The 26,680-nt window shown below is 34.3% G+C and overlaps 2 protein-coding genes across 2 annotated transcripts; one reads left to right on the top strand and one right to left on the bottom strand.

Annotated features, from left to right (window-relative positions):
• Positions 1–3,514: 3,514 nt before the first annotated feature.
• LOC123673154 (trypsin-7-like) lies at positions 3,515–8,021 on the top strand. The gene is made up of 3 exons (XM_045607603.1): positions 3,515–3,667; positions 4,192–4,366; positions 7,351–8,021. The coding sequence occupies exons 1-3, from the start codon at positions 3,565–3,567 to the stop codon at positions 7,922–7,924; spliced, it is 852 nt and encodes a 283-aa protein (XP_045463559.1). The 5' UTR covers positions 3,515–3,564; the 3' UTR covers positions 7,925–8,021.
• A 5,020-nt stretch (positions 8,022–13,041) lies between these two features.
• LOC123672338 (phosphate carrier protein, mitochondrial-like) lies at positions 13,042–23,208 on the bottom strand. Its single transcript, XM_045606415.1, has 5 exons — positions 22,860–23,208; positions 20,634–20,854; positions 17,983–18,202; positions 15,911–16,266; positions 13,042–13,212 (listed from the first exon to the last, which is right to left on the bottom strand). The coding sequence occupies exons 1-5, from the start codon at positions 23,050–23,052 to the stop codon at positions 13,135–13,137; spliced, it is 1,068 nt and encodes a 355-aa protein (XP_045462371.1). The 5' UTR covers positions 23,053–23,208; the 3' UTR covers positions 13,042–13,134.
• Positions 23,209–26,680: the final 3,472 nt, after the last annotated feature.

Below are 26,680 nucleotides of genomic sequence, written 5' to 3'. Positions count from 1 at the left end.
AAGAGAACAATATTGAGAGAATAAACTGGCCAGCAAATTCACCAAACATGAATCCAATTGAGCACGTATGGGATTAATTAGGGAGAGCAATATACAATCGCCAAAACCCAGCTTCAAATTTTCGGTAATTGAGTTTTTAGACCTTCAGGAAGAATTGAACAATATTCCTGAAAATTTCATTAATGACTTGATTCGTGGGATGTCTAGGTGTATTGGGCAGTTGGCTGAAAGAAGAGGTGGTGATACGGACTATTGAATTTGGATACAGTTGTGGAATAATTATAATTAATCAAAAATAAATGATCGATAAATTTAGATTTTTCCTACCTGCATGGAGCAAAGAGTAACAAACAAAGATTTTCTATCAAATATAGTAGAAATAGAGGAAAAATATCTCATCGTCAGAACATAGATTGTTCATTTCTTGAGAAACCTAGGGGAGCCAAGACTTTTGACGATGTGTGTGTTGAGGAAATCAGTTTGACAGATGTAATTGTGTTGAACGATGATCTAATACTATGTAATAAGGAATCGACTTCAATATTAAAGAAGTGATAAGCATGATGTTGATTGACATAGTTTTGATTAGTTCTACATATTGAAGCAATCAATGCTTTTCTATCATTTGTTGAAATTCAAACTTCTTTATAATATTCTTCATGGTCCCGTGACTGGATACTCAACCTTTTTCTCTTTAATGTTGTAGTCAACATGCTCTACTCTGCACGATCGCTCAAGGGTGCATTTATGTAAGTACCATTCAATCATATGTGGATTAGTAGAGTGGCTTTGCATTCAGAAAATGGTTAAAATTGTAATTTTTGATATGTAGGATGTCGACATTAAAAAGTCATATGCGTCAGAATTGAATCGAAGTTGTAAATTTCAACTGAGACTAAGCCACATATGAGATTCAAAAATATAAATATCGTTATTTGGGTCTATTTGAATTCAATTCGAGATAAAAACACATTGTCGGTATTTTCCAAATCGATTGTGCTAAAATTAATTGCTTCCTATATTGATTTTTGCATTGTATCGAGAACATTCAATGATAAGTTTGGCGGAATTTGGAGCATCAATGCAAAGTCTATTTATACCCATTGTAGATAACAGATCATTAATGAAGATGTAGGTGTCTTGAATGGATTATCATTTATTGCTTGCGAATAAGCCTGCAAAAAACCCACTTATTTGCACCCCGCACCAATCGATAAAAATACAATACAATTGATGATCCGATAATATAATTAGTGATACTTTATTCCATAACAGAATTGAATTCGATAATCCTTCAAATAGATATTTGCTCATTTTCACTTTTCATGTGAATTATAAAGAATAGCCTAATTATCAGGCAACTGTACCTTACCTTATATCATAAATGAAAGTTCAACGTACTCAACTCCAGAATATTTGTTGATACATATTTTCATCTAGATATCATTAAATTGCCCAATAGGTAGGTACTCAATATTTTCTTATACGTAGGTACTTTATTTTGAGAAATCCAGGAAAGTGTTCAATAAGGCATTGTTGATTATCAATTAATGTTACAGTTCAATTCACAGGGTTAGAACCACCAACAATTTGGACTAAGCCATTTTAAAATCAATATGTCCAGAAATAGATTCAAAATTTTAATCAATTGATAAGATTCGGTGTTTTCACGTCCTTGAGTACACATGTTGCAGTTCAATTTACAAGGTTAGGACCATTAAAATTAGGCAACCAATTTCGTGTATATATTTGGACTATCTATAGTCTAGGTAATGTGTTTTTCATAGGAAAGTGGTTCTTTGGATTTTCTTTTTTTTTGATTTTATCGATTTTATATGTTTTTTGGGGTGATGAATCCGAATCTGATGTTTGCCAACAAAATGAAAAAAATGCAAAAAAATAAAAGATTCAATTTTTTGGGAATTTTTTGCATATAACTCAGAAAATATAAATTTTTCGTGAATGACATTTCCATACAAGAACAAAGTAAATAGAATATCATGAAAATTTCTTTCATTAAGGTTTTTTGTCCGATAAACCGTTATGGCTCAAACGATAGTTTAAAATTGGCGTATTTGATTTGATGATATAGTTTCTACACAAACCCACTTTAATTTATTATTAATGGCATGTCTTCTACTCAATAATTTCTTTTTCTAATACAATCCAGATGGCTTTAAACTATAAAGCCATCATCAGTTCAGTTTCGAAATTTAGTTTATACATACATATTTATTTCAATGAATACATTGAGGAAATTATACCGTTGTTGAGAGTATTTATACAATAGAGTACTCAAATTAAAATTTCTGCACAGGAAGGTCATACACAAAAAATTCATATTTTCTGAGTTATATGCAAAAAACGCCAAAAATGAAATTTTTCCGTTTTTTTTTTGCATATTTTCAATGTTCCATAACGAAATTTTGGTGGCAAACCTCAGATTCGGTCAGAACCCAAAATTGACTGGACTACAATGCAAGTTCATTTAGTCGAATGAAGATTATTATTTTGAGTACAGAGAATATTGTAAATTAAGTAACACTTGGTTGAATATAAAAAAAACTAAGAAAGAACGACATTAACAGTGAAAAGTCTATGAGTAAATTGCAATCTCTGTCAAAACAAAATCTTGATTTCAATCGTTTGTTCTCACAGTGATTGCAATTTTATATAAGACTTTTTAATGTTTATCTCATTCTTTCTTAGTTTTTATACATTTAACAAAGTGTTACTGTTGGTCAAAATTCTCAGAACACAAACTAATCATCTATATTCGAAATTCGACTAAATGAATTTTAGCCTTGATAAAGTCTGAATATATTGACGAAACGTCAATAGACAATACATTCTGGATCTGATACGGAAATTTGAAGAAACTAGTACAGTGGAAAATAAAAAACGAAACCTCGAGCGACAGTGTCCAGTTATTGATGAAGCTTCAAATATTAAGTATTAAGATAGGTCAGTACTAGCATTTTCCATATAATCAGTGCTGAGCTAACGTTGAGGACAAGAAAATTAGCTGTCATCACTTATCTTAGCAACCATCGGATTCTAAAGAATGATTTTTTTCCATATGTAATAAAAAAATATGACCGCCACTTGCAATTGTGTAAAGTCTTGACTGAAATAATATAAGATGATCGTAAATTTGTATTGAAAAACTTTCATTTAGCTTCGATTCAAGCTTTCTATTTTCAAAATATTTTTTTTTTATTCAATCATTGGCAGATGCACTCTTCAACAACTAAGGTCAAAAAAAATAAATATATAAATATGAAGATTTGACGATGTCTCAATATTTAATACACAAAGGTAAAGAAGTGATTAAAAACTCACGATGAGATTAAATTTTCATCTGATAAGAGGGTTCATAAAAAATTTCCCATTCATCAATATCGAGCAGGAATTAAATTCATCATCCAACTTCCTCTGAACTAGATTTTTCAAGCTACTAATTCCTGATTTCTCTGAATGAGGATATTTCTGATTAGATAACGGAATATCAACAAATCTGTAGTAGCTCACCATCTCAATTACAATTTCATATATAAGAACAAAATGTTTTCTATTGTTCATTTGAAAAAAATTAATCGTAGAATCAACTCGATTTCTATAATGATCAGTTTAGTTTTTGCTTTAATTGTTATAAGCGTCTTGAATGGTGAGTGAATAGATTTTCTAATATACCTATTTATAGTTCACACTATAATATTTAAATTATTTTTTCGTTGAGTTCTATTTGCCTGAAGAAAGTTAGAGAATAAACTGCTTTTCCAAAAACTTCTTCATTACCAATCTCAGTCATATCTTATTATATTCATATTATGATAAAATTAACGATTCGAACAAGATTCAAAATGGTGTTGTTTTGACAAAATTCTACTGACAATAATATTAACTACTTCAGTATCATAATTTACAGTCACATCAACCTATATATAAAATTGAATTATCGATGATTGTTATTTGCATATTGCATATCCATTTCACGGAAGAGTAAGAGAGAAGATATATGACTTTCCCCTAGATAAACCCTACTTCTGTTATGAGTTATAGAGACAATGAATTTATCAGACGAATAACAGTGCCGATTATACATATTTTCTTATTACGGATTCACTAATATTCAGAAAAATATGAAATTGAAAACTATAAGGATGAAAAATCACACCAAATTCCTTACAGGTGTTTCGGCACGACACAGACATGTTGTTCCTGATGACAGAATAGTTGGAGGAAGGCCCGCAGATATTCAAGAGTTTCCTTTCGAAGTTTCTATTCAATATATGGACGAACACAACTGTGGGGGTAGCATACTCGCACCAAATTATGTTTTAACAGCTGCACACTGCTTTGATGGGTAAGTTTCATCTTGAAATTTCGAATCTGAAGAAGCATTAGGGATTGCTCGTCATATTACAAGGCGTCTCAAAAGAAAGGCGATTAAAAAATAGGCCTTTTATCGGAAAAGTGTTTATTAACGAATCGCTCAAACTTTTTTATTCATTTTCGAGTGAGAGAAATGCATGGTGAAATATTTAAGTGACAAAAAACTTCAATATTGGAAAGATATATTCGAGCTAAAGTCGCAGAATTGCCATTTTTGTAAAATTCCCGTACGCACAACGCTCGATCCGATCTCTACAAATGCTCTATAAACTATAGAGACTGAATCCCAAGAGTCAGGCTACCGATAGTTATATCCCTCACACCCCTCCGAATCTTGCAGTAACCTAAGAAATATATACTTTCTCTAGAGACATCTTGTATTTAGGAAATTCAATAAATTGAAAGTAAATATAAATTACCTACTGAAACAAAATAAATTTTGATCACCAAATTTGAAGTAATCATTTATTGATTAAGAGTCATCATCAACCAAAGGATAAATTTAAAATTTCTAAAATTGTTATTTCAATTGTAAATGTCGATTTGTATATGTAGTTCATGAGAAAAACAAGAAAAAAATCTATGACTACCTGATGTGATTGCTTTCTATGTGAATACTTACTAGAGAAACAGTTACTTTTAGTTAGTTTGAAGTTCCACAATCGAAATTTTTGTAAAGTAGAAATACAAGTAGTGACTTGGTGAATTCAGAAATTTTTTTGAACTATAAGGCACTGAAAAAGTGCATTAATTAATATGTACAAAAATTTCGAAACGTATGTCTGCTTTTATGTTAATTTAGTTATTCAATTTGTTAACCGTCTGCTCAATTTGTACAGTTTCAGTTATTTAGAATTTTCTTTTGGTTGGTTATTATTTCTGTCATTTTTAGAATTGGAATTGTATTCCAAGACAAAAATAAACCAAATATATCATAAAGATATGTTATTGTGAAGGGAATGGACATAAAGTTTTCAATTTTTTTATATTTATATTGAATTACCTTCATCAAGTACACTCGATAAACTTTTATAAGGTGTAGGTTGGACTGTCATAGATGGTATAATTTTCATTATGTACCAATTGATGATAATTAATGAATGAATGTAGTTGTTAAAAGATTAAATTTAAGGTAATCAAGACTAAAATATAGTAATTATTATTTTTGGGGACACCAATGAGCCTAAGGTAGTGGTGCAAAGTAACCCCTTAACAATTATCGGTAATCAACTATTCATTTTTGTGGATTTATTATTTTTTGAATTGTCAGTCGTTCTCTTCATTTCTCAATAACTCATTTTTAGAATCATTACACAATCATAATATACAATTCAAAAATAAAGACGCATTATTTCGAGTACCGACTCAAGATTAGACTTGTACTTGAACCTGAGTACTTGGAGGAAATGATGAAAATTTGGTACTTATAACGATATCTAATTGAATGATTAGAACAATAGCATTTACGTCTGTAGATAAAAAATGTATACTCATTAGGAAATTCATTGGATCTTTGTATTGGAGAATATGTAAACTGAAATAAAAAAGGGTATATCTCTACTCTTTTGCCTAAAATCATTATTGCTCTTTGAAATAGTTTTTGTCTATTTTCTCTCTCCATTTATTTTCACCATATTAATTTGATCATTACATTGCAATAAAAAATCCGATATGATAAAAGTATAGAGAATATTTTTTTTGAGTGGATAAAACCATTTCCGTTTTGGAATAGAATAGAAATGAAAAGATCATCAGAAAGCTAATTATAAATGAAGGGTTTTACAATAAGGGGTATTTATATATGACATTCAACAAGTTAATGATGTGAAGGATAAAAACCGTATGCTTAGTTCAAGAACAACTGAGAATATTACTGTTGTTGCCCGAAAACTCAGGTTTGTCAAGTCCTTGTCGATTTTGGGAATTAGCCATTCCAGAATCTTCGATGATTGGGTCCCTTACATGTAACAAAATGATTTGGATTCTCATCGAAAAATCATCTTCAGTGACACAAAAGCAATGAAACTCGCAATTTTGCAACAATGTTTTCCTGGAATTGATATTTCTCGAAGAGTTGATCACAATTGGCTACCGAAAGCTTGTGATTTAACACCTTCAGTCTTGTATTTTTGGAGCCACGTAAAAAATAAGGTCTATGCCAATGCTCACAACCGATTCAATACCTGAGAGAGAGTTATCGAGGACATACGCCAGACATCTTCTTCTTCATGTGCCCTATCAGTTTTGTCCGACGTTGGCGATCACCACTGAGAATGCTTCTCGATCCTGTGCCATATGCAAAAGTTGACCTGCATTTCTTATTCCGGTCCATTCTTGAATATTTCCGAGCCAGGATGCTTGCCTTCTTCCTACAACCCTCTTTCCTATTTTGCTGATTATCAATTGCAGAATTCGATAGCGACTTCCGCTCATCACATGGCCCAGATAGGATATCTTCCTACGCTTGATGACATTAAGCAATTCTCTATTCTTGTTGGCTCTTCTTAACACTTCTTCATTTGTTCTGTGTGCTGTCCAGGGAATTTTGAGCATACGTCTGTGTATCCACATTTCGAATGCTTCAATACGGTTCAATGTTGACACCATACAAAACCACCGGCCAAACATAACACTTGACCATTCTCTGCCAGACATAAATGTGCGAATTTCATGAAAATATATGGTGCTGCAACCGTAGCTGCGACGGCTATTTGGTTGATATTGTTTTTTAGAATTAATGAAATGGTTGTCTTTGCAATGAAATAAACATCCAATCAGTTCCCTTGAAATACCTATAGCAATTTTTTTTAATATCATAAAGAAACTTCTTCTTAGAAAACCCTTTAGATCTACTATTATTTATAACATTTCCCCCAAAAAAATATTTGTAATAATTTATAAAATTAAAAATTGCTTGTCTGATAAAAACGATTCCTCACAAATTTTTTTTTTCAGAGTGAATGCGAACGAAACCTTCGTTAGGGCAGGATCAACACTAATCCTCGAAGGTGGAGTTTTGATAGATGTCGAAGAGATCATCACCCATCCTAACTTTTCCTTCATATTCTTCGATGGATACGACGTAGCTGTCCTGAGACTGAAGACGAATTTGACTTACGGTGACAAAGTTCAACCAGTTAAACTTCCTGTGCTAGCACCCAACTCTCAAGGTAGCTCCGTTTTGGATGGTTCTGTGGCCACTTTGGCAGGATGGGGAGCGGCCAAGGATATGTCCCTAGATATGTCAAAGCATTTGATGACGGTAAATTTGCCTATAGTATCACATGCGCAATGTGCCAGTGATCTACCTCAGGATGGGATCAACATCAGAGAAATCTGCGCTGGAACTACTGAAGGAGGAAAAGACGCATGTTTGGGCGATAGTGGAGGTCCTCTCACATTGAATGGCGTTCAAATTGGTATAGTGTCATGGGGTAGAGGATGTGCACAACCTAACAAACCTGGTGTTTACGCCTCTTTGTATGCGAAAGAATTAAGAGATTTCATCACGAAAACCACTGGTGTTTAATTGAACTCATGCTCATTAATTATAATTTATTATTAAGTATATTTATTTTATAATTTTTTATATGGATTTTTAATAAAAAATGCAAAATTGATATGAAGATTTGTTTTGTTATTATTTGATATTGTAGTTTCATTATTGAAAGAATATTATGTGTCCAAAGCAAAAGAGAGATGGTGAAAGGAATAACAACCATGTTTTCTGGGAATCTAGCAGTTCAAAATATTCTTAAACACTTCTTCAAGAGTGAGAGTGAACAATTTTGGGGATATTGTAACTTCTTGATGAACTCCTTTGCCGCCTCGAATTGGATTTGTTTTTATGTCATCAGAAACTTTGACGTCAAATGAGGCATAATTATAAATGTGGTAAATTAGATGTTTGTGTCTGGAGTCGATTCTAGCATTGTCTATAGCTTCGAAGATAGACCAGTTATTTACAGAATGCTTTTTGTAATCTGTATAGGAGTAGAGTGGTACATTGTATTCAGTGAATTTTTCAATGACGTATTATTTGGATGTGATCTATCGTATTGAAATCTTTTCGGTGTTCAGGTTCAGGCATTAATTGAACTCATTTGAAAGTTAATTCATTATTATATTTGTCAAGAATTTATAAGGATTGGTAGAATAGTCTTTTAGTTGGCTACGTCAAGTTCATCTCCTTTTTTGAAAAGCCAAATAACTTGGTCATTTTTTGAGCATTTTTTCAGGAGAACCTGCAAAAATAAACTGCAGCAGCACCTCCCCCCTTCAGCATCTTCACAGTAATGCCGCCACATTCTAGGAGCTCGCACATTCTTCATTTGGTCCAACGCATATTCGATTTCGTCAGTGTTGATACCAGGAACTTGAGTTAAGATCGAATTTAGCTGTAATTTGATGCTTCTTTTGAGGTTTAAGAGATTTTCATGTTTTAAAGGCATAAGAGGAGGTTGTATCTAGTCTAGAACGATGAGACAGACAAATAAAGACAAAATAACAAATTTGGAGTTACAAAAAATCCTCAGAGAAGAAACAGCAGCGCTAACCCAATGGATTGAAAAGAAAACAACACTATCAAAAAAACTGCAAGTTATTGCATAAAATGAGCCAGGAAAAGATGAAAAATTCCCACAAACTACAGGTCAATGAGTCTACTGTCAATCATTGGGGAATAGTTGAGAGAATCTTTACACAAAAAACTTAGCGATGAAACAGAAGCACTGAATCTGCTAATACACCGAGAAATTCGGATTATTCCATAGAACTTCAACTATTGAGGCTTGCCGGATATGTTACTGAAAAAGGAAACCAGCATCGAAGATATTATTTGGCCAAACTATCAGGAAAAACCTAAATAATTTTCAAGGGGTGTTTTTTCCAGAACAAACTAATGATGGAAATTCGTCCCTCTTAAAACAAAAATCTTCGAAAATTCTTCGTTTTTGAGTTCTGGGGGGGAGGGTCAAATTTTCATTGGGATACCATGTATCCACCTTTATTAATTTAATATTAACTGAAAATTTCCTTATCGATTGCGATTTGTCAATTTTCTACTTCGTCTTCTAGCGTACTTCTCCGCATTTTACTGAAGGTATAACATTTTCATCTTTTTCAGAAAGTAAACCTGAAAGATGAATCCGGTTACAGAAGTATTATAATTCAGCGTCATTGCTACTGCATGCTGGCAGGACCATTAAATATGGCCTATACTGGTTTTACAGTATTTTTCTATCGTGGTAAGGAAGATTTGTCCATTTAAACCAAGTTATGCGTGAATAAATAACGGATAGAGTTAAACTACGCTTCCAGTCACAATATTATTTTTTACGATAGTTTTGGCGCCTACTGAACCCGTTTTCAATTACTAAAGACATAAATTTCTATAGTTTGAGACAACACTATATGGTTGAGTGTCATGTGTTTTTATAACTCATGAGTTTTTATAACTCATGAATATTGTATGATCCCAAAACTATAGGACGATGTGAGGGCTCGTTAACATGCCTAATCCTAAACTGATTTCAAAAGTGAAAAATTCGAAAAAACGGATATTGAAGCAATTCAGATTGAATTTTTGATATCTCAGAAAATAATTTCAATTACGTTTAACCATGACCACTTACTTATATATTTGATTATTTTCAATTGAAATGAACATCGTATTAATAAAGAAAATAAATAAAAAAACATAGTCAAGTGTTTTTATTTATTTTCTTTTATTAATATTGCAGTATGTTTCACCAAGGGATATGCGAGAAATCAATTTTGAACATCGTAGGACAAAAGAACACAGGGTGGTTAGAACATTAATAATATCGGGGATATTTGAGCAGATTTGTGAATTGGAATGTTGATATTAGGATTATTGATTTATTTTTTTTATTTCTCCACATACAAAACTATGCGCTAGGACTTTGCAGTAGGAAGTATATATATTCAATGTCCTCATATTTTCAATTTAATGATTTTTGAGTTTACAGAAATGACTTGACCTTCAGAGCTAGCCATAATCTCGGAAGTATATTCTCCTGAAAAAAGTTTGAATTCTCTAAGTAATTTTATATCTAGGGAGGGTTCTTCTCTCCTTTCCGTGTTTATCGAGATCCACATTCCACCAATAAACTCATTTCTCTAATTCTGTGGTTATTCCGATTATTCTTCCACATCTTGTAGAACAAAATCGTGCGAGAATATATCAGAAACGCACAGTTTTCATGGTTATATTTTATTATCATATGTTAGCACTCCGAACTTTCCGCCACGGCTTTATCTGTCAATTCATCAATTTGCCCTAAAGAAATCAGTTCTGTCAAACAACATTTTTCAATGCAAAAATCACTAAATGATATTTATGGAAATATTTCATTAATTTCAATAAGAATGCAATGAATTGGAGAAAATAATGTATAATACTCGTACAGAAGGCTCATTCTACCACTTGTTCATTCAAAAACGAGCCACGAAGTGGCGAGTTTTTGAATTTCGAACTCGTGGAAGAATATCAATGCCTTCTGCACTTGTATTATAAAGAACTATTTTATTGTCTTCCTTTTTAATAGGCAAGAACATTGATGAGAAGACTAGTTAGACCATCAGTTTTGTCTTAGTTTCGATGCACCCTTTTTTTAGGTTTTCAATCACAGGAATTATGTACTGCACGAAGAATTGTCAATCGTCTTCGGACAACTTCATACTCATTTCCAGCAGCAGAGTCAACAATGACGAGACTTCACTCTTCTTTACATAATATAGTAAGAAAAAGCCCAATGAATCAAAATACGAAAGAATACGAAGAATTGCAAGACCTCAACTTAACATATAGATCAGCTCATATGGCTATGCAGCCAAAAGACATATCTAGAAGACGCAAGTGATGAGGAATAAACTGTTAAGAGCTGCGATGGATATGCCGTGGTTCGTGAGAATCGAAAATATCCACAGAGAATTAGAATGTGAAACTGTAACAGATTTCTCGACTGGAAAGCTTTTTGAAAAAGCAAATCAGCATCCAGCTAACGAGCTGAAAAAAATAAGTGAATATAACCCAGTCGAAGATGTTATTAGTAGCCAACATTTCACGAAAGACCCAGAGATAAACTACGAAGAAACAGAAATTGAGTACAACTCAATTTCAATTATCAAAAACATAAAACTCTACTATGAAGATATAGGTATAGGTCAATGTCACACATAGAAAAAATGAAAAAGATACAACAAAAAGAGACAATAGGCAAATAGATGCTTGAAAACATCAGGTAGAGTTCAGTAGGTATAGATCTTCTTTCTAAAACGTGAGTTCCACACTGGTGACCCTAATGGTAAGGGTAGTTCGTCCATGAGTAGGTATTCTTCCTCTTTTAATTTCAAACTGACGTCAAGGAATCTTGGAGTAGAATAATATAATTTTTTTAAGAACCTTTCGTAAAAATCTGTTTCTCGAATGATGATTATATTATAATCCTTTAAATCATCATAACAGAAAGAAAACTCCTGCTTCAAGGCTTTGAGTTAGCGAATCGGATTAATTCTTCAAAATTATTTTTATTTGCTTGTAGGGATGGCTGTGCACACACGAGGATAAATAAATAAATCGGGAGTACTTCAGTGTGATTAATTTTTGAGTGATAAACCAAGCGCTTTCAGTCTAATTGCAGACCACCATCAGGGTTTTCCTGGAAGGGCAAATGAGGTTATATCATAATGATTAAATGAACCAAACGAAATAATTACCCGTCCAGGAACTTATCACAATTGTCAGCGAGCAAGTACAGGCAATACAGCAATTATTGAGACACATTCAAAAGGCAAAGCTCAAAAAGAGAGAAGAAAAAAAAAAGAAAAAATTTTTATGTGAGTTATAGCTTCGAGATTTCCCCTAGACCACTATGAACATCCATTTCAAGTCATCCTGCTGTCGGCATATTTAACAATGTGTTGGTAGTTGAGATGTTTCTTCCCTGTCTTTCTCGGTGTTATAATATTTATATCATTGTTATAATTGTCTATGACCTACCTAATTGCGTTGTTGTGGAAAGTTTCATATTTTGAAATTTGAGCTTTGCCTTTTGAATGTGCCTCATTAATTAACCATATTCACCATCGCCATATTGTTGTGCGACAATACCAACTACCCAGTGTTCCCAACGGAGAAATATTGAGTTTACTAGAAAAGTACAAAAAGGTGAAATTTTTGCGAAAAAGTGTCCCAAACAAGCCTATCTGGCGTAGCAGTCAGAAAAGGTACACATAAACTTCACTTATAAACTTTATATTGTGGATTTTTTCTAGTAAACTCAATATTTCTTCGTTGGGAACACTGGGTAGTTGGTATTGTCGCACAACAATATGGCGACGGTGAATATGGTCAATTGCTGAATTGCCTGTACTTGCTCCCTGACAATTGTGATAAGTTTCTGGACGGATAATTGTTTTGTTTATTTAATAATTATCATATAACCTCATTTGCCCTTCCAGGAAAACCCTGATGATGGTCTGCAATTAGACCTAAAGCGCTTGGTTTTTCACTCAAAACTGAATCACACTGAAGTACTCCCGATTTATTTATTTTCATTTGTTTGATTGCTGATATAAATCAATTACAATGCAAAGAAATTGGGAAGGATTCCATATTCAGAATTAATAAAACAGAGCTTTAATGAATTGCTTCTTCTCCTATATATTTTACAAAATTGAAAATTCCCTATTTACTGAATACAAGTGAAACTGTTATCAACGATCATCTCCCATTTTCTTTCTGAGAGATTCAGGCATATGTGGAGGGGGAGGGCGGGGTAAGCGAGCAGCTACCTAGAAAAAAGTAAGATGAGTGAATTGGTATTGAAAAATGCGATTTCTGCTGTATTTATTTCATGAGAAGAATTAATTGTTTATAGTGAAACGATTAATATCGTTAAATCACAGTTTTTAATAATAATTTTGGGGGTCTCCTTCTTCTTTCGTTGATTCTTTAGTAACTACTCAAGAGGGATTACCACCACGTGGATTTTAACTTATTAGTCAAACTTTGATACCCATTCACTTCCCCACTGGCGCTCCTGTGATGACCAAACTTTGTACAGTATACGAAGTTGTACATTCACCTCATCCTCTTTCTTTTTTCGAAGCTAATAAATAGAGGGCAGCTACGACGACTTTCACAAAATTATGGTTTTACCTCTTTTGTAATGATTTTTGTCAGGTTTTTTTCACGAATATTTCAAAAATATATCAGTGCTTTCTATAAAGTACATATCATTTTTTTTTTTTTGAGAAAAACGAAAAGTTATTGAGTAGTTTTTTTTTCATTGGCATATTAAAAATATTCAATTTCCTCCATGTAGATTACTGTTCAAGAAAATTATGTGAAGACCCCAAAAATTCGGTGATTCGTAAGAGAAGGAATATCTCTAATTTTTTTTTTTTGAGCTGAACAGCCACGTGGTGTTGTTCCCTCTTAAGAAATTTTACTATTTTAATGGAGGACTAAGAGTAAAACTGAAAGAAAAAATTGCTGGAGCATGCAAAAAAGAATGAAGATATAGACAATTGGAGTTGATTCATAGTACCATCTTTGTCTCGTTGGTATATTATCTTTCTTTCCTGAAAAATCAGAAGATCAATGTTTTTATTTGAAGATATTTCAACCTATGAGCCAGTCCCGAATATTTAAATTCGCGAGACATTATTGAATAATACGCAAGAATTTTATTTTTTCATTGACCCAATTTTGATATTCTAGAAAAAGCTCGCTTGGTTATATTGATCTTGGTCATCTTAGTCGAGACCAGAGATGATTCCTCAAAACTGTCAAGTGTTATCACAGATCGAGGTCAAGTCTTCCTATTATGAACGTACGTGTCCAATGAATAGTGTCGAATAAAATAACACGTCTGAAAAAATGTATCAATTGAAAATGAAACCCAAGAGTCTTGTAATCAATGACCGAAGGCTACATTTGATCCATAGAATAATAAAATTTTATTTAACCGCAACAGAACCATGAAAGAGCTGTGAAAGTCGTGGTAAATCGAACTTACTGAAAAAGAAAGAATTACACGCTACCTACGGTGCCAGGAAAATCATGAAAAACTTTTTGCTCTATCAGTTCATTCGTTTTAACGAATGAACTGATATTGGAGTTGTTGATGAGGGTTTTCAATGTTTTCATTTCAGAATATTATTGAATATTGGTAAGCTTCCTATTCCGAGAAATGATACGATATTCACAGTAGCTAGTCCTGCTACTCTTCCTCCTCTCTTTCCATCCCAAATAAAACCGCAATTTATCTATGTTGTGGTCCGGAAGTAACAGACCTATTTCAATGACATATGTCAAACAGAACTGTCATCCAAAACGTCATTTATGGTAAGTTGAACGCGAGGTTGAACGTTAGCCATTTGGCAATATGGATCGTTTATCTGCTGCTGACCAAGTGATAATTGGGGAAACTTATCACAAAAACCATGATTCTGTGGTATAAGTACGTTTTGTGCTCTACCAGCAGGTCGACAAATTCGTCAAACTGATCCTATAATCCACAATCTGTAACTGATGTCTTAAGGCTAATATATCATTGAAATGCCTCGACCAAAAATATTGTTGCCGTAAGTGAAAGAATTGAAGATCCAAATATATCCATTTCTCGGCCGCACAACACTTGGGCCATTCTTACGGCAGGCTATGGCATCTGGATTTGCATCTGCATCCTTATAAGATTCAATGGACACAATAACTAAAAGGAACAGCCAGCTGATCAATAAATACGAAGAACAACAACGTTTGGATGACGTTTTTCGCATGGAATTTTTTTCATTATTAACTCGGTGGCTATGAAAACAAACAAAATTTTCACATATGGATCATGTATCTACTGAAAGATCATAACATCCACAAAAGTCTCTGTATGGTGTGGAATTTGGTCTGGTGGATTGATTGGCCAGTATTTTTTTGAAAATAAAAAAGGTGTCACTTAAATCGTCAATTTTCATTTTCAAAGCCAAAATATTACCGATTTGTTTTTTGCCTGAAATGAATGATATGGAATTGAAAGAGATGTGGTCCAGCAAGATGGTGCAATAAACGACACAACACGACCCTTTTTTGCTTCATTGCAAGAAAAATACCCAGGACGCGTAATTTCTCAATTTTGTACTAAAATACTTAAAATGAATTTTCAACTGAAACTGTAAAATTCATAAAGGAATGGGCAAAAAAATAATTCAGATAAGTGAGTAAACATGTATATCTACAATATTTAAAAAATTGCTGAAAAAACGGAAACTTTTGAAACAGTCTCAAAACCTTTGAACTTACTAAACTTTTGTGGAGCAGTATACATCTCTATGTCTATGGAATTGAGTGAACTATCGTGTGACTGATATGTTTTCACTCTCGCAACCCTTTTGTCAAATTTGATAGTTCATGTTGAGGATAAAATTTGCTTACTGATAATGACATATGCTCCCCCTATCTATGTTTATTACTCTGACTTTCAGTTATACTCACCTTGAATGCATCATAAATAAACCATTGTAGAGCAGTTAGAGTGCCAATCATAACTATCCTTGGAACGATTCCTTTCCACAGGCCTGCGAAGCCCATAGCCTTCACCACCTCCATGCTGCTGCTGCCCTTCGATTGGTTCAATTTTGATATGACCGAGTCCGCAGGATGACTGACAATTGCACATAAGACACCCGCTATATATCCAGCAGCGAAAGTTACGATCAGCTGTTCGCCTTTCGAACATTCTGCTCTTGGTTTGGGCACCACGTGTATGTAGAGAAGCTCTACGGTTCTTTCGAAGCAAGCGAATTTCATCATTGTGTACGGTATCTGTCGCATCCATAAAGGTACCAAACCTTGAAATGAAAATATATAATTTTTTATTATGATATAATACTACAATGAACATGTGCAGTTGGCAATAGTCTCAACTATTGAAATCGAATGAAATTTATACGAGAGATCTGATACAAAAGATTCGATAACTTTTCGTATTGAAATTGATCTAAAATTGAAGGCCAAACTTTTACAGAGTAGACAAGTTTATGTCCTCTTTTCAAAAAGAAATATTGTCCATATAAATGCATCAGGAAATGTTTTATTTCATAACAATATTTGGGTGTTTGCTTTAGAGTCTTGTTGTGTTTTGAATGTTTGACTTTTACGCGGTTCGAAATAACTCCAGAAAAGAGCCACAAAATGACAATTTAGAGCAGTTTGGTAGCCATTCCAAATGTCCCTTATAAGGATGGGGTGCTTCAAATATAATCGGCGCTATTTTTCCATCTTGTTGTAACCAATGGACCCTTGAAAGACTGGTTAAAAACGTTTTCCAACACAAGTAGGAACAACATATAATATGCCGATATCCAGATGGGTATAGAAGATCTGAATTTGCGAACTCCAGTCTGAAGATGGACTTCTTAAACTATGTGGGGATTTGCTCTAGGTTGCTATATTTTCCCTTGCTAACCGTAGAATCTGAATGAGAGAGAAAAGTAATAGCTCAAATGTACCAACTGAGGAAGAACACAGCCTCAATGTTCCGTAACCAATAGGACAAGATGCAGGTTCTGGCCCTAACTGAGGTTAAATAAATACTTCTGCAAAGAGGCAATGAGGAGTCTCAAAGATATGACTCTTAAAAGGACAGACCCGTTGGCGCTGCCGTCAAAAAGAAGTTTCTCATCAAAGATAGTCTCAAAGTTGAAGAAGACAGGAAAGTGGCCTTCAAAACCATCTGCCAAAGATCTGAGGGTGAAACACTAAAAGTTGAGAGCTTAAGAATGCGGCCCTAAAACCAAGGAATGAGTTAAAATAAAGGGCATCACACTGAAATCTAAGGAGCCAAAGCCTACGAAAACAGAGGCTGCAAAAGCCCAAGAATCTTTTGAAAACATAAATGCTTCCAGGTTATCTCTGATCTAAGGGTGAACATCAGAAATACCCAGATGAACTCCAAGAATAGACCCGCTGGGGGTCATCGAAGAGGCTTCTGGATAAGATCGTTAGATTAAAAAAATTAGCTGCTAAAATATGTTTTCTGACTCGTTGTATTTGCCCCTAGCTTGTGATCTTGTGACCATTGGTTTGGATCTGAAACCCTGAGAAGGAGGTAAACTGATAATAATAACCACGGAGCCTCACTCGAGTATTCTCATTGGATACATTCCTGATAGCCATGAGTTCTCAAGTAAGAAAATACTCCTACTATAGATGCTCAAACTAACTTCGGTGCTAGAAGAGTCAAGATCTGCGATCTAAGTGGTCATCTCGGCAGATAACTAAAAAGTTCTAGCCTCAGCAACATCCAAAGGTATAACGTCTAGCGTTCTGCCTGCGTCATCTTGCAGTCAGCAATAAGCATCTTCAGAGGTTTGAGGTCGCAGATTGTTACTCGACACTGGATTTCTCCAGAGTCAAGTTACAATCTACGACCTAGAAACCTACGAAGATAGAAACCTACGAAGATGCGTAACGCATCTTCCGAACCGAACCGACTAGACCACAGTTAAAAAGCCCTGAATTTTCCAATGCTATAAGACATAGCAAGTTGTATTTTTGCTTCACACCTTTATAGAAACCCCCTGGTCCTTCTTCTTTTATAATTCTAGGAATAGCTTCTCTTAATCGATCCGTATAACCTGGCGTCGTTTGAATTTTGACTTTTGCTGCTTCCATAGGTGCTAAACCGATGTCTGCGAAAACTTCTGCAGAGGCACTGGCAAGCAGGTATAGCCAGGTACGATAGATGTAAGTGTTTTCTTCGCCAATCATATCACTGTAGACTATCTGTTGAAGAAAAAATTCATCCTTTAGATATATGACATCCATATTTTTTAATGATCCGAAGTTATAGTCAACGAGAATGTTACTTAAACAGATATTATACTGGGTTATCCATGTCGTGGTCCGGGTTTGACAGCATTGTTTCAATGACATAAGTCAAACAAAACTGGCTTCCAAAGCGTCTTATGTTTAGTTGAAAGTTAGCCATTCAACATATGAGTCGTTGAGCTTATCAAAATTGTGAAATCTTAATACAAAAATAATGATTCTGTACGTTTTGTGCACACAAGCAGATTGTGGTCGACATGAACGTCATCTGAGCGTGTATTTGGTAGGGCAGTAAAAAAAATTCGAAAAGACTGAATATTTTGAAGAAAATACAAAAAAAAAGAAGTACGATTTCCAAGTATGTAATATCATCCTATATTAATTATTTATCTGGTTAATGTATCAACAAAAAATGCCATCAACATAACCATTGTCAAACAGAAGATTTTCACGATATTTCATAGGAATCAAAATCGAAAGTAAACCAAGGAGAATGCATGTCATCAAGGGAGAGTAGCGATATACCGGTTTCATCCTTATTAGGGATCATCAGTACCGCATACCTCAACCAAAGATGACTAACAAACAAAATAGCAGGCATCTTAATGATTTGACTGAATATTTTACTCATGTCTTATGGCCTATTAATCATCGAAAATATCGCTGCTGTAAGTGAAAGTCTTGAAAAAGATCCAAATTTATCTATTTCTCGGCACGCATCCGGATTTGTATCTCCATTCATATAAAGCAGCCCATAGACGTACAATATTATTGTACAATATTGGGAGTTGTGCAATAATATTGAATGAAATCAAATGAATTAGATATTTATTGTGCAATGCGGAAAAATATTTCATCACCTATGGGTGTTATTGTGCAATGTGACACATACACGTTCAATTTTATTGCAAAACTATAATATTCTATTATTATTGAACGTCTATGGGCCACCTCAATTTTCTTGTGCAATCTATTTGCACTATATTATTGCACGTCTATGGGTCTTTTAAAGTTCAGTTGACACAAGAATCAAAGCCAGCTGATCATAAACATATGTCGATTGGGTGCTTGAACAACAACGTTTAAATGACGATTTATCGCATCGAATCTTCTTCAGCCACCTAACACATTCTTGACTCGGTGGCTATGTAAACAGACAAAAATGTCGCATATGGGACAGTGAAAATCCTCATGTAGCTGTTGAGAGATCATTGCATCCACAAAAAGTCACTGTGTGCTGTGCAATTTGGTATGGTGGAGTGATTGAACAGTACTTCCTTGAAAATGAAGCAGGTTTCATTCAGTCCACCAATTTTCATCTCTATAGCAAACTGATTACAGATTTCTTTGTCCTGAATAAATTGTTTGGAAGTGGAAGAGATGTGTTTCCAGCAAGATGGTGCAACAAGTCACTCAAAACGACCCTTTGCAGCTTTAATGTTTGGCGAGATGTTTTGGAGCCAAATTTACGAAGGAGCTCCCTCTCCCTCAGGATTATGCATGTTTGCTTCCAAAAACACAGTGATCTCTGCCTAATACACCCTCTCACACCATCGTAGAGAGGTGACTCTGCTGCAACGAGGCGACCCCTATAAATCCGCCGGGGCCAAAGTAGAGTGTGGCACGACACCCATAACGCCACCTCTCGAGCAGACAGAGTCACTACAATTGCAAGAGGAATTCCCAGGACGCGTGATAAATAGTTTCGATCTGAATTGGCCACCAAGATGTGTGTGTCATCGCCTTTGGATTCTTTGTGGGATTATAAGAAGGATTGTGTTTATTCTGATAATCCTCCTACTATTTATGATTTAAAAACCAAAATCCGTCAAGTTATTGGAGATATTGCCCGAAATTTGCTAGCGAGTCATCGAAAATTACTTCACAAGGGTCGTTCCCTGTAAGAGATCACACGCAGGACATTTGAATGAAATTGTAATCCATACATAATGTCGAGATCCAAGCATTATATTGAAATAAAAAACTATGTGGATATTCTAAATGAAAGTATATTTTGATCACTTTTATTTTAGGGACCACAAAATGGATAACATATATGTATTTTTCAATTTAAACTTTCAAATGTTTTCCTTAGATATAGTTACAGGGGAAAACCAAAAGTAAAAAAAAAATTTCTGAACGATATCGACTTCATCGAAGATGTGATTATCTCATTTACACCCACTTGCAGGAACGTTCATTGAAATTTAATTCCGTCATTAAAATTTTAAATCCCCTGATAGGCTCGTCATATTTGCTACCTGCACCGTTTAATGGAGGATCGAAATTTAAATGCGACATTAAATTTTAATGAGCGTTACTGCAACTGTGTATAAGTCGAATTAAGTAGATTTTCACTAAATATTTAAGTATTGAATAAAATCACCTTGAACAACTCATAAAATCCAAATTTGCAGAATCCTTGTATGGAATAGCCGATAAATGTTGGCGCCCATCCTCTCACCAGAGCTTTCGATCCATCTTCTGCAAGAGTCACTTTGAATCCATTGAAAACTCCAACGTATTTTCCGGGGTTAACTTGTATTCGACATTTAATCAAATCCAGGGGAGTAACTAACGTATGGGTCAATCCGCAAGATAGACTTCCTAGAATTAATTATCAATAATAGTCAGTCAGAAAAATTATGAATTAATATTGTTTCAATCATATGATATACAGGGTGTATGAGTGGTTGGTCATAACCTAGTAGTGAATGCAGGTCATCCAGGCCTTTCAGAAAAGTAGCTTGTTGTGTATTCTAAGGCTATTAGTTTCGCCGATACAGGGTGATTCATGAAAATTGGCCTAAATTTCTAGTCATTTGGAAATCAGCCGTTTGATTTTGTTTAAATTTTGTGTTTGCTCAGTTAATACAACCCTTCGAAACGGTACATGTTATTTTCATAATTCCAGGGTAGAACTCAATTTATGGAGTTTTTTCTTTAGACTTCAAGAGCTATATTTTTTACACATATTAGAGGAATGTTCTTATTGCCATGAAAAAAAAAACATAATTTAGTCTGATGAATTCAATTCTCACATTGAATGACACACTTTTTTTAAAAGAGTAACAAACGAAAGAATTCATGTTTTATGTAACTTTTTTCAAAAACGGTCGTGTTTTTATTTCTTTTATGATAATATGTGATGTTTTCATTGTTATCAGCTGAGGTTTCGAACTTTATAGCTTTCTGTTCAACTTTCTTTTCATTCTAAAGCCCTCGCACCTACTGAGTGTAACCTTAGTGGCCATGTCACAGGGTCGCCATTGCATGAATTTCAATATGTGGCTTTGAATTTTCTCAAAGATTTACTTTTCAATACTTATTTTTGCTGTAGAGCAAATAGACTCGAAGTTTACATTTTCTGAGAGGATTACGTTATTTTGTTTCAAATTCAATTCTAGTTTCAAAAGAATTCACAATTTGATCGTGCAATATAATAATCAATATTTTACACAATGTGTTACAACACTCAGTAGGTGCTTAGGTATTAGAATGGAGAAAAGTAAAATAGGAAGCTATAAAATTCAAAATCTCAACTGATGACATTGTCACGAAACAAATAATTTCATTTTTTCTTCGGCACTTATATCATCTTATAATCTATGATATGTGAGCTCAGTGCTTTGATTGAAAACTGACTTTCAGAATGTATCGCTATTACGCAGAACTGATAGTTTTTTGCTTCCTTTCTACACATCTTTCTATTGCAAGTATCTCTGCCTGAAAGACACTTAGACAGTGACCTAGCGATATTGAGCATTTGTTGCCTTGCCAGCCCTAAATACTCCAGCGCCAGTCCCCATCGTGGTTTTGGAACCATCTGTTTACCATTTGATGGTATTCTTTTTGAGAACTGGGATTTTGGACTCCTTTTTCCAATCTTCTTTTGTACATAGTATCGTGATGAAGGCTTTTTCGATTCTAATTTTCTTTAACATCACGTCACTGGGTAGGTTCGCTGATGGTATGTAATTAGTCATTGAGGACCAGGCTCTCTTATTCTTAATTCCCTCATTACCGGTACCTTCCCTAGATAGTCTTAGAGTGGCCTTATAGGCCACTCTCTCTATCACTAGATGAAGAGGTGTGAGAGCCTAGTTGGCAGAAATAGATCGAACCAGAACCGAAGCAGTCAAAAATGGAGGGGAAGAGGAAAAATCACCTTTCCCTACTCCATCTATGAATCCTGAGAACAACTAGTTTGAAGAAGTCTAGTATCGTGTAACAATGCACGACTGAGAAATCTCTGAAGATGTCTAAGCAGTTTCAGATGAAACGTTAGATGAAAAACCGTTTAGATCACTGCTAGGATCCTCAGATTCGAGTGCTCGGATCAATAAGGTATAATAACCCAATGTTTTTCTCAATCTCTATTCAGCTTTCCATATTTTTCGTGATTAGAAATTATGTCCCTTATATTATACATATATTTATATCCCTTAAGCGTAATAAACTTCAGTCTGAGTCGAACAAATCAGCTGAAACACTATCCCTGAGTTCAGTAATTGACTACAAATCGTTTCAAATTATAAATGAGTTAATTCCATGCTTCACCATAGGAAATATGATTGATGATGACCAATAAAATATGATTTCGTATACTCACCTCCTATCCCGCATAATAGGTAGTAGCGTAAAGAACCAATTTCACAACAATAACCTTCATTAGTGGAAGCAAACGCTATTGAACGTCCAAATACCAGACTTTTGGTGGAACTCCTTTGATGTTCATCATTGAGTGGTTTTTGTTGATGCTTATTTTCACACCATTTGAATTTTGTTAAAAACTCAACATACATGTATTGAAATAAAATCTATATATTATTTTCACAAAAACTTTATGAGATTTCGTGCTCAGTACAACAAGAATACATTAAAACACTTCACTTATCATTTTTCTGAGAAATATAACTATTCCAATAATCTGAATCTTTTGTCATAATAATGAAGTTTTTAACATTAATTTGACATCGATCGCACAACCATTGAATTTACAGTAATCACAGAGTTCAAAACAAAAATTTGGTTTCGATACGCTCTATTACAGCTTACGTCACTCTGCTATTTCAGTTGTCATAGGGCTGTGTTTTGTACCCAAACAAATAAAATTCCATTGACGGGTGTCCGTGGAGTAGTGGTTTTTTTTTTGATAAACAAGATAATTTATAAAACAATTTCATCATTAATGAGATTGATACCAGTAACTTTGAAGCCAATATCATTCACCAGTTTTTGTATGAAGCTGTATCTAATAGTTTGAACATAACCTCAAATACCGTTGTACTGGTTGAAGAAATTAGATCTTTCTAAAATCAAATCAGTTTTGTATTATAAATCATTGATATTGAATTTTTACTGCGATAAGTGGGACAGTCATTTAGTTGAAAATATATTTTACTGATTTAATTATTTACCCTGTTCAATTTAAGTGTAAGGTGAAATTTCTCCCATTCTATCATTAACAATAAATATATTCAGTATCAACCCTGAAATCAAATCTCACCTTACAGTTGAGAATATAGAACCCAACATGAGCTATGAATATTGCAACGATAAATGTATTTTTTTGAGATATCTTATTCAAACGAGTCAATCCACAAAATGAAAATAGATTATTAAAAAGTAGCTTCGTATTGAATCGAAAAGACAACTATCATAGATATGGAAAACAACTTTGCTAGAATATTTTAAGCTTTTTAAAAAATTTCCTGTAACTTGTAGCTTATAATAGAATTCCAGAAAATATAGTTGATACATATCAAGTCAGTAGAAATGGGCCATTAGCATGAACTGTTCCTTATATGATTTCGTTTCAGCTCAACTTATTATAATAACAACAACAAAAATTGATATAAAATAGAAAACATGCCACAAAACGCAGTTTCGTTCCATGAAATATTGAAAAACACACACAATTGGAAATCTCCAGGTCCAGATGGAATTCACAACTATTGGTTGAAGAAATTTTGATATCTACATGGATGACTAGTCGAATCCATAAATAGGATAATAAATAATCCAATGGAAATGCCAAATTTTTATAATGTGGACCAATGACCCCCATCTAAGAAATTGCGTAACATAGCGGATACGTAAAAAACAGACCAATTACATGCCTAACAAATACATATTATGTGCAACATCTCGTATCCACAAATATTGCGAGAAAAATATTACCTATAATGAAGGCTCGGTTGAAAGAATATTTCAAGAATGCACTAGAATCGAAGGAACAGCTGATAATAGATTCCATCAGATACAATCAAACCTTCAAGGAACATATAATTTTTTATGGAATATTTTGATTTTAAGAAGGCTCTCGACTCCACATGGCTGGCTGACGAAGTTTTGGACATATACAAGATCAATGTAACTATAGTTAATACATTTCTGAAGTTTGCGATGTGCAATTGGAAAACGAACATGGAGTAGTCCTGGGCAGAAATAACCCATAACAGATCCCTATTAAGGGCGGAATTTTCCAAGGAGATTCCTTGAGTCCTATATGATTCTGCCTAGTGCTGAATCCCTTCTTTAAAGAACTGAACGCTACTGAAATTGGTTTCAACATTCAACAGTTATACTAACATCCTCAATCATTTGCTGTACATGGATGATTTAAAACTGTTAACAGGCAATGAGAAACTTCTAAAAAATATAGACACACTAGTGGAAAATTCTTCAAAGGATATAGGTATGGTGTTCGGATTGGACAAGATTCGAACTCTCAGAGTAGTGCAAGGAAGAATTCAGGACGAATACATTGCTCTTACAAATGGACAGAAAATAGAATCAATGAAATCAGCTGATATCTTCAAATACCTTGGAACGAAGCAGAACAGACGAATCAACGTCAAAGTATTGCTTCACATCTATTGAAATGTATCCAGAAGAATTTCTCCTAGCCAAACAAAATCGATGTTTTTACGGGTGTCCAACCAACAAAACAATGAAACATGTCTCGGGTGGATGTTGAAGGAAACGATTACACCTAGAGACACGATGCAGTAGGGAAGATACTCCATAAAGAATTGGCAACCATATTAAGACTTTTACATTCTGAAGAAGTGTCGCACTACAAGTACCGACCGGAGACCATCCTGGAGAACTAACGCTACAAACTGTATTGGGATTGAACGACTTTCCCACTTCTCACTGACAAAACAGTTCTTCACATCATACCTGATATTTCATTAGTAGATAAGGGTATGAAGAAAACAATACTTATCGATGTAGCTATAGCAAATAACAACAACATCCGCCAAAAAATGTCAAAAGAAAGGGACCTCGAGTTTCAGATGAAGCGCCAGTGGAAAATGATTCCGACGAAAACTATCCCAATTATCATCTCAATATTAGGGGCGAGAATGAAGACCAGAGGGGCTACAAGGACCGGATAAAACCACGCTCTATGTTTCTGATATTTTGAATATCCGGCATATTGTGAATGTTTCCCTTAGCGGGGAGTGAGAAAGCCGACTGCAAGGAGAGTTTTTTCTCCTGCTCTGAAAGGCTAATGTCGGGATTATTAATAGTGCTTTCATTTGTAAGAAACATATAACATTACATAGGGGAGGGTCAAGCTTAAGCTCCACTCACCTCCAAATATTGAAATAAAAAAAAAATACCAAAACAAAATTGAAACCAGAAGCAATAACCATGAAGCAGCAATGATAACAATAGTAAATCCGTCTTTAAAAAAATCATATGTTCCACTTTTTCCTCAAAATTTTTCTTAACGAGTTCACATAAGGCACCCCACATGAAATTAAATGAACATTATGTGATACCTTCACTGTATTATAAGTCAAAGATCCTTATGTAAAATGTCGCTTATTTCTACGTTGCAATAACTCTCTATTTACTTGTACAAAACGCCGTTTACAGATTAAAAAATATTCAGTAGTTTTCGATAAAATTGTGGTTACCATATTGGTGGATCACCCTGTACTCCCAATGTTGCTCTGATTAAAAAAGGCGGTTATTTTTTCGGTTCGACAGGCATAAGTTATCTGAGGGATTGAAACTCGAGAGCTCCTCTCTAAAAGTTCACTTTTTTTCGGTAAACCTAAACTGGGTCCGTTCAGAGCAGTTTAACATGCAACATGAGACGGGAGGTAAATTAAGCAAACGAGTTTTCGCACTGTCGGCTTCCACTGATATATTTCGCTTGGTTATTCACAATTTACTTAAAAACCCCAACGAAATTATTTCTTGATCTTGATTCTTTCGGAAGGGAACACAGAGTCGAACTTTTCATCGGAGATTCACCAATTTAAGGTATCGATAATTGTTTTGCCACCGATCTTGGATCATTATTGTTATTTTTGAGTGTTCATTCCCCGAGCATCTATTATTTCGTCACGATGTCGAAATTCCGTTCTGAAATCAAATTTTGTCCGTACCGCTGACCCGCTCTATTATTTC

This window comes from Harmonia axyridis, chromosome 2 (genome assembly GCF_914767665.1).
Source record: "Harmonia axyridis chromosome 2, icHarAxyr1.1, whole genome shotgun sequence".
In the NCBI taxonomy this organism is placed as follows: domain Eukaryota; kingdom Metazoa; phylum Arthropoda; class Insecta; order Coleoptera; family Coccinellidae; genus Harmonia; species Harmonia axyridis.
The sequence above is the reverse complement of the archived record's forward strand: the minus strand, read 5'-3'. Positions and strand labels throughout refer to the sequence as shown.

What these genes read in the sequence shown, in the direction of transcription:
- LOC123673154 (XM_045607603.1), top strand. Translation starts at nt 3,565, where the DNA reads ATGTTTTCTATTGTTCATTTGAAAAAAATTAATCGTAGAATCAACTCG. An exon ending in TGTTATAAGCGTCTTGAATG is followed by an intron (nt 3,668 to 4,191) that starts GTGAGTGAATAG and finishes AATTCCTTACAG; the next exon opens with GTGTTTCGGCACGACACAGA. An exon ending in GCTGCACACTGCTTTGATGG is followed by an intron (nt 4,367 to 7,350) that starts GTAAGTTTCATC and finishes TTTTTTTTTCAG; the next exon opens with AGTGAATGCGAACGAAACCT.
- LOC123672338 (XM_045606415.1), bottom strand. Translation starts at nt 23,052, where the DNA reads ATGTATGTTGAGTTTTTAACAAAATTCAAATGGTGTGAAAATAAGCAT. An exon ending in ACCAGGGGGTTTCTATAAAG is followed by an intron (nt 16,267 to 17,982) that starts GTGTGAAGCAAA and finishes TTTCATTTCAAG; the next exon opens with GTTTGGTACCTTTATGGATG. An exon ending in TTATTTATGATGCATTCAAG is followed by an intron (nt 13,213 to 15,910) that starts GTGAGTATAACT and finishes ACTTTTTTCTAG; the next exon opens with GTAGCTGCTCGCTTACCCCG.